This window comes from Xiphophorus maculatus, chromosome 7 (genome assembly GCF_002775205.1).
Source record: "Xiphophorus maculatus strain JP 163 A chromosome 7, X_maculatus-5.0-male, whole genome shotgun sequence".
Taxonomy (NCBI): Eukaryota; Metazoa; Chordata; class Actinopteri; order Cyprinodontiformes; family Poeciliidae; genus Xiphophorus; species Xiphophorus maculatus.
The window spans coordinates 27,052,108-27,061,129 of NC_036449.1; the positions used below are offsets into that span (position 1 = coordinate 27,052,108).

Genomic DNA, 9,022 nt, shown 5'->3' on the forward strand with positions numbered 1-9,022 from the left:
TATGAAGCAAAATGTATTTCCTAGGTTTTATGTAGAAATGTTACATTTTAATCAGTATCAGTTTTCATCCTTTCATCCATCTATTGTTCAGACCCACTTATCCATTCAGGATGACATTGAGGTTTTGGTTCCTATCACCACTGACTGAGACTGGTGTTCAGTCCAGACTGGTCACAAGTTCATCACAGGACCGGTGGACCAGTATAATCCGTGTACAATAAATATTAAGTTGCTGAATTTTAATGTTTCAGTTTAGTTTTTGAAATGCAGGATTAAACTAATAAATGTAATTGTGTCTATGATTTTATTACAGTATCAACTTATTGTAAAAACAGTCAGAAACTTCTCTTTAATTATATTCTAACTTTCTTCTCTTCTCCATCCAGCTGGACCTGACTCTCTCATCATAGCCATAGACTTTGGTTCAGGATTCAGTGGCTACGCCTTCAATGTTAAACCCAGAGAGGAAGGAGGTGAGACCCAGATAAAGAGATGGAGTAATGGACTTGGACTAGACACCCCAAAGACTCCAACCTGCATCCTGTTTGATGAACATGAAGAATTTATGAAGTTTGGTTATGAAGCTAAAACAGCATTTACCAATATGAGAGAAGAAGAAACTAAAAAACATTATTTCTTTGAAAACTTCAAGAGGAAGGTCCTTAACATGGTAAGTAAAAATAAATAACTACAGATAAATGTTCTTTTTTCTTGGATCCTATCATGTTTTCTATGAAGACACAAGTTTTCTCATTTTGAAACTGAGATATCTATCTATTATCTGAGATATTTTAAACCTGAACTCTTCTCCCTTCACAGTTTTTCACCTGCTGTAGATCTTAACACTGGGTCTCTATAATTATAAAATCATCTCTTTCATTTCCAGTTGTAGTCTAATAGCTTTTTTGCTTTTTTTTGTTTTGTTTTGTTTTTTCTACTGGTGGCCTTTATTCATCAGTAATCTGACAGTAAGGGGGGGAAGACAAGCAGCAAAGGTAGAGAGGACTCAAACTCATTATGTCTGATAGTTTCTGAACTTTTGCACAACAGCATTTCAGAAAAAGCAGAACTTTACCTAGTGTCTCATTTATAAAACAAATCCACAGGAATCATACTAAATGTGTATGTACGCCCAAAATTCAAAAATATTCTATGTCAAAAAAAGCCTGATTTATAAAAACATTTGCATGCACACCAGAAAGCAATTTCCCCCTTATAAATCACACCTGCAGCTTTTTGCATGCAAAATTCCTCCTCAATGCAAATTACCTCATGAATAATGAGGTGTAATTAAATGCATCACCTGATTCAGACGATTGTGTGAAAATCTGTTCCTCCTGTGTCGGGGCGTCACTGCAGCCAGAGAGGCGGATCCGACCATTTTCATGGCACTTCTGGTCGATTTCTCAGTGAAACAACTCATATAATCATGTTAAAGTTGTAACTTTCACTTTTATTGGCAGCTGCTCTTAAACAACAACAATAACAAAATTGTAAAATAAATAAATAGACTAGGTTTTTGTGGAGGTCTTCTTACACAGTTGTGTATTTTTTCTAATCGCCAAGAGAATCAGTCTTTTTCCAACTTTTGTCACTTAAGCCTGACAAATAAGTCAGTCACCAACAAACGTTTTCCAACACATTGTGTGTATTTATAATTTTTCATTGCTAATATAATAGGAGGGAAGCTGGCTGACAGCAGGGCACAAAGATTAGACTTCCTGAATAGATGAGAGAGTAGGCTTTCTGGAAAATCCTGTTCTAATGAAAAATATGACAGATTACTGGAGAAAATAAATTTCTAGTTGCTCATTTTTGGTCCACCCATAACAATCATTGAGAATTTGGAAACATTTGCTCTTTACTTATTTATCAAGGTTAAGGGGGGATCCAAATATTTTATTTTTACCAGAAAGTTTTATTTCTCTCTTCATGAACAACAAATGCTGTGAATTTGGAAACATTTGCTCTTTATTTGCTAAAGTTATGAGGGGGGAACCAAATATTTCAGCCCTTTTCCCATAGTTACCTTTTATTGAAGTCTTGGAAAGAGAAATATCACGAATATTTTTCAAAATGTAATTTATTAACTGTTAGAGAACCTAAATAAACAAGAACACCAGAGCAAACCCAGAGACCTTAAGCGAACAAAGGACACAAATGTAATTTCTGCTGGTGGGCAGCAGAAAAAGCAAAAAAATACACACACACACACACACACATATATATATATATGCAAAATAAATATATTTATTTGGAGCAGGAAGTCTTTAAATAAATTAAATTAAAATTGAACCATAAAGCCATCTGCAATAAATGAAATTAAATAAACACAGAATCCATCTCTGATTTGTTTTTCTAACCATTAAAATCTGTTATTTCATATTTAAATCAAACAGAGAAACCTAAACAGAAAAATATTTGCTATTCAGCACATTAAAGAAATAAGTTTCTGCTTGGACTAACAGTAGTTCACCATCAGTAGATTTGATAAACTAACCTGGGTTTGAATATAAACTAACAGACTGAACCTGTTCACAGGACGACTGGAGGAAGAGAATCTACACAGCTAACGATAAGTGGATGTTGACCCAGAAGGTTTTTACAGAAGTTCTGAGATTCCTGAAGGACGATGCTCTGAAAACCATCAGATCTCATCCAGAAGGTGGAGAGTTCACAGCTGATGACTTCACCTGGGTGATGACTGTTCCTGACATCTTAAAGGATTTTTGTAAAAAGTTCATAATAGAAGCTGCAACTCAGGTAACATCATGTTTTTAAAGTCAACATCAGCTCTGAAATGTTCAGCAAAATCAGACTTTTGGTTTCTCCTCCAGGCTGGTCTTGTAACAGAAGACACTAAAGACAAACTGATGTTTGTTTTGGAGTCAGAAGCAGCTTTGACCTGGTGTTTGAAGCTTCAATCTGATGGTTTCATCACACAGAACCACAGCAGAGACTCACAGGATCAATCTGCAGGAGCAGCAGAACCTGATACCAGCTGTAACGGTACTGTGTGGATCTATAACGTCTGGCAAACAAACATTTAACATCTAACAGGTTTTGGTTTGTTTTATAGGACAAATGTAATATATGAATGGATTCTTTAGGTGATCAGTTGGACTAATTGTTTGGAATCAAATCATGTAAAAGTATTTATTACATTTTTGTTCCTAAATGTTTCACCACATCTTTAAAACCAACCTGAGAAATTCTAATTTCCTCCTCAATTTAATAACTGACTGTTTCAATCTTGACCCAGAATCTGGGAATAAATCCTTTAATCCCTGAGGGGGAATTTTGATTCACTCTTTATTGCTGAGAGTTTTCCAGTATTAGTTCATATTTGAGGCGATGTCTCAGCATCTTAAACAGATTTTTAACCAATCAGGGCCAGATTTCCTGGTTTCCTTCAGCTTTTCATCAGACCTCTTGTGGACCGGGCCTTTATGAAACTAGTTTCTGGTCTTAAACTTTCCCATGAAGGTCAGTTTAACCAAGTCTGTCTCGTTTTCTCATTGTTGAATTATCAGCTGCTTTTGGTTTTCCTAAATCCAGAATGAAGGTCACAGGAGTTTGGGTTTTTTCGGCTGTGGCTCCTAAACTTTGACCTTTGGACATCTGCTGTTGTTTAAGTTATACAAATAAATTTGACATTCACATGAACTCTGACCTGGACTGAGGCAGTGAGGCCTGCAGACCTTTAGATATTTCTTCTTCTTCTTTGAGTCGTTGATGTTGGAGTCATTTTGGTTGGTCAGTTTCTCCTGTGAAGGTTCATCACTGTTCACTGTTTTCTCTATTTATGGATAATAACTTTCACTTTGTTCACTGAGACTCTACCACCTTAGAAATGACTTTCTAACTTTATTTAATTTCACTTTGGAATCAAAAGAGTATTTTTGAATTTGAACTTCTAGACTGATCTCAATGACTTGGTTTCTCATTTGTTCTTTACTTTATTTAGAATAAACCATGACATCGCCTACTTCATGTTGTTAGGCAGGTTCTGTTTACCTGATTTCTTGATTCTGATGGTTTAACAGTAATCAGATCTGGGTTTAGAACTGAAATTGAATTTAAAAATGTGGCTGAATGGTTAATTAGAATTTAGTCTCAAACATGATGCTGGAAAAAAGTTAGAAAATTGATGATTTGATCAGAAAACCAAAAGAAACAGGAAACAACAGTTAAGTTTAAGTTTTCTACACAAACTCATAGATGTTCTCTCATTGATATCATTTAAAATAACAATCTGGTTATGTTTTAAATAACATAACCAGATTGTTTTTAACAACGTAGTTAAATAACACCAGGTTGTTAAATACCCAATAAAATGTTTAAATATTTTATTGGTTTGTTAAAATACTTTTAAGGCTTTTTAATTCTCAATGTGTTCATGTAAAACCAGCAGAGCTGTTGTTTCAGATAATCTATCATCATAATTAAACATGACTGTAAACCGATCAGAATAATTGATAAATCATTAAAGGAGAGCCAGACTATCTTTAATGTGATCATGATCGCTTGATTTTCAGGTTTTCTAAAGATTTTAGTTTTCATGACATTTTCTTCTGCTTCACTATTTGACCATTTTCAGATAAATTTGTCTTTACTTCTTAACTCTGGCCATCAGAAAAAGTTCCTGAACTTAAAATGTACATCAGTGATCATCAATAACTTTGTGATAAAAATAATATAGAAAATCGTTTGATAGACTGAAACTATTTTATCTCCAAAGAGTCTTTAGTTGAAAACTTGGGATCTAGAAGAATCAGGATGATGGATCATTCAGGTCTAAAGACTTTCAGATTCTGTTAATCTGCTGAGGACAAAAAGTAAAATCTTCTTCTAAAATCAGAAAAATAAATGATCAAGACTGTTAAAATAAAAAGTTGTATTTCTCAGAGGGAAAATGGCAAGAAATTGCCTTCAGAAACATTTGCACAATATTGTATGTTAGCTCTAAAGTACCTGAACACAGACACAAAAAAGAGACAAGAGTCAGAACTTAAGTTTTACCTGCAGGGAGAGAACACAGTTGAAACCCAGTTACAGATTTCGGCCTATGCTCTGAAGCTTCAATTGAGTCTCATCCTGCTTTTATTAGAATTAGGAACACCCTAGTTACATGGCAGTGTGCAGCCCTGCAGGGAAGGGGAGCAAAAAACCAGCTGCACACTCATATGAATACAACTCATTTATAGTCTTCAAAAGCAGGTTTCATAGGATAAGACTATCGGTTTGCAGTTCCTCTGGGTCATGGACGCTGCTGGGTCGTCTCTTTCATGGTCCTTTTCACTCCTCAGGCCGCTTCCAGAGTTTCTGCAAACACTTCAAAAATACTCAAAGCACTTCAAAACACTCAAGGCAAACACTCAAACCTGTGTGTCTCTGTGTTGTCCTCTGATGGTGACCTGTCCAAGAGAGACCTGTCTCTCGCCCAGTGATTACTGCGGAAATGGGCACCAACACCCCGACAACTCTGCAGGGATAACTGGGTTATATAGTGGATGGATGAAGTCTTTTTTTTTTTTTTTTTGTTAAATGTGAATTAGAATGTTCAGTAAGTTCTGTTCTGAGATTTATCATTCTCATGCTTTTATGTCTGTCGGCCATATTGGATTTAACAACAATAATTTCTTGCATTTGCAGCTGATGGCCAGTAGATGATAGTGTATTTTATGATGCTTTAGTGTCCACTTCAGTGGTCTGTGTGCATTTATAACATAAAAATCCACAAGAAGCAGAAGAAAATGGCTTTTAGATAACTGTCCACCATTGTGACCACTATGCATAAAAGGGTTAAAGTTGCTTTGTCAGCAACTTTAATATTTTTTAAAAATATTTTAAAGTTGATGCAGGCTTCATGTGGATGAATAAATTTTACACCTCAGGCCCATCAATATGAGAGTGACATCACTTCCTCTAACAATGAATCCACACACTTTCTACATCTTTTGTACTCAGATTTCTGTTAAAGTCTCTCTTTCCATTTTATTATTTTCTTATCTCTCTATGATCGGTCTGAGGATCTGCTTTAACTCTGGATCATCACTGATCTGGAAAATCCTTCTCCAGAGATTTACAGCATCACCATGGCAACAGAGAGGGAGGATAAATGAACTAAAACCTGAATCTACCTGTAAAAACATTGATCATTGATCATAGAGCAGCTCAGTGAGTTTCTGTGTTTCTACAGATCCAGCAGGAAGTCAGGAGGCCGTACAGTTTACTGTGGAACCAGAAGAAACCAAAGTTCTGCTGGAGACCCAAAGAGACGGGAAACGGTACCTTGGGGTCGACTGTGGAGGTAAATGTTACTCACTGTTATTTAAATGTTTAGTGAGAGACGAGTTTTAAAACTATTTGTGTTCACAATAAACTTATTGAAGTGATGATGTGTTGCTCTGTGGATCAGCTGGTTTCCCTGCTGCCTTGCAGCAAGAAGGTTCTGGGTTTGAATCCCAGTCTGGGGTCTTTCTGCATGGAGTTTCCATGTTCTCCCTGTTCATGCCTGGTTTCTCTCTGGGTACTCCGACTTCCTCCCACAGTCCAGAACTATGACTGTTAGGTTAACTGGTCTCTGTAAATCATCTTTATATGTGAGTGTGTTTGTCTGTCCTGTGTGTCTCTGTGTTGTCCTCTGATGGTGACCTGTCCAAGAGAGACCTGTCTCTCGCCCAGTGATTACTGGGGAAATAAGCACCAACACCCCGACAACTCTGCAGGGATAACTGGGTTATATAGTGGACAGATGAAGTCATTTTTTTGTATTTTTTGTTAAATGTGAATTAGAATGTTCAATAAGTTCTGTTCTGAGATTTATCATTCTCATGCTTTTATGTCTGTCGGCCATATTGGATTTAACAAAAATAATTTCTTGCATTTGCAGCTGATGGCCAGTAGATGATAGATTATGATGCTTTAGTGTCCACTTCAGTGGTCTGTGTGCATTTATAACATAAAACTCCACAAGAAGCACAAGAAAATGGCTTTTAGATAGCTGTCCATCGTTGTGACCACTATGCATAAAAGGATTAAAGTTGTTTTGTCAGCAACTTTAATATTTTTTAAAAATATTTTAAAGTTGATGCAGGCTTCATGTGGATGCATACATTTTACACCTCAGGCCCATCAATATGAGAGTGACATCACTTCCTCTAACAATGAATCCACACACTTTCTACATCTTTTGTACTCAGATTTCTGTTAAAGTCTCTCTTTCCATTTTATTATTTTCTTATCTTTCTATGATCGGTCTGAGGATCTGCTTTAACTCTGGATCATCACTGATCTGGAAAATTCTTCTCCAGAGATTTACAGCATCACCATGGCAACAGAGACAGAAGATAAATGAACTAAAACCTGAATCTACCTGTAAAAACATTGATCATTGTTCACAGAGCAGCTCAGTGAGTTTCTGTGTTTCTACAGATCCAGCAGGAAGTCAGGAGGCCGTACAGTTTACTGTGGAACCAGAAGAAGCCAAAGTTCTGCTGGAGACCCAAAGAGACGGGAAACGGTACCTTGTTGTCGACTGTGGAGGTAAAAGTTACTCACCGTTATTTAAATGTTTAGTGAGAGACGAGTTTTAAAACTATTTGTGTTCACAATAAACTTATTGAAGTGATGTTGTGTTGCTCTGTGGATCAGCTGGTTTCCCTGCTGCCTTGCAGCAAGAAGGTTCTGGGTTTGAATCCCAGTCTGGGGTCTTTCTACATGGAGTTTCTATGTTCTCCCTGTTCATGCCTGGTTTCTCTCTGGGTACTCCGACTTCCTCCCACAGTCCAGAACTATGACTGTTAGGTTAACTGGTCTCTGTAAATCATCTTTATATGTGAGTGTGTTTGTCTGTCCTGTGTGTCTCTGTGTTGTCCTCTGATGGTGACCTGTCCAAGAGAGACCTGTCTCTCGCCCAGTGATTACTGGGGAAATAGACACCAACACCCCGACAACTCTGCAGGGATAACTGGGTTATATAGTGGACAGATGAAGTCTTTTATTTTTGTATTTCTTATTAAATGTGAATTAGAATGTTCAGTAAGTTGTTCTGAGATTTATCATTTAATCTGATTTATTCTCTTTCCGTTTGTCAACAGATGAAAATATTCACTTCACTGTTGATGAAGTCCTGGAAGGAGGAGCCACGAAGAAGCTGCACAACGACTCTAAGGACAATCTGGGAGGAAAACATGTGGACAGAAAATTCAAAGAGTCCCTGAGAGAAATTTTCTCTAATGAAGTCTGGAATGTATATGAGGAAAAATTCCCCAATGAGGTTCAGAAGATGATGTATGATTTTAATCGTCTCAAACATTTAGGTGAAGATGTTCAAATCAGTTGCCCTTGTAACCTGGTCATGTTGGCTCAGAAAAAGAAAAAGAAAGAGATTAAAACGTTCTTTGGTTCAGTGGAAGGAGCTTCCTGGGATGATGGATCTATCAGAATCTCCCGAGAAAAACTCAAATCATTCTATGATGAGAGTCTGCAGGAAATCACCAAGAGACTAGGGGAAATATTAGACAAAAATCTCAACATTGGGTTTATTGTGTTAGTGGGAGGATTTGCTGAGAGCCAGATTCTACGTCAGCACATCACTGATCAGTTTGAACCTCAGTATAAAGTCCTGTGTCCTCTTAGACCCCAGGAAGCGATCCTGAAAGGAGCCGTAGAGTTGGGGAGAAACCCAAAGTTGGTGGAGTCTAAGAGAAAACATCCAGCTTGGTTCAAATGTTTATCATGAGATTTAATTCTCCTGTTTTTTGTTCTGAATAATCCAGACAATGTGTATAGTTTGTTTTCTGTATGTTTGTAAAACGTTTTCCATGGTCCATCTTTTTCAGTTTAGAACCAGAAACCAATAAATCAGTCTTGAATTTGTAAACTGAATTAAAAATAAAAGTTATTTTTTATTTAACCTGGTTTTTCTGCCTCCCTTCTGTTTGTTGTGGTTTTTATTCTGTTTTTGGAGCCGTTTGGTTTTTGGTTTAAAAAGTTAGTTTGGACCTGAAAGGTCAAC

General features: G+C 36.8%; 1 protein-coding gene across 3 annotated transcripts in view; it reads left to right on the forward strand.

Annotated features, from left to right (window-relative positions):
* Positions 1–8,920, forward strand: part of LOC111609290 (heat shock 70 kDa protein 12A-like) — a 58,639-nt gene extending 49,719 nt beyond the window's left edge. For 2 of the 3 annotated variants that reach the window (XM_023336663.1, XM_023336664.1), the window contains exons 10-12: positions 6,203–6,313; positions 7,438–7,548; positions 8,103–8,920. In XM_023336663.1, coding sequence (XP_023192431.1) covers positions 6,203–6,313; positions 7,438–7,548; positions 8,103–8,746 — 866 coding nt within the window. In that variant the 3' untranslated portion in view covers positions 8,747–8,920. Of the gene's footprint in view, positions 1–386; positions 671–2,541; positions 2,764–2,837; positions 3,010–6,202; positions 6,314–7,437; positions 7,549–8,102 lie in introns of all 3 variants that reach the window. The other variant, XM_023336665.1, reaches the window with a different exon arrangement.
* The last annotated feature ends 102 nt before the right edge of the window (positions 8,921–9,022 follow it).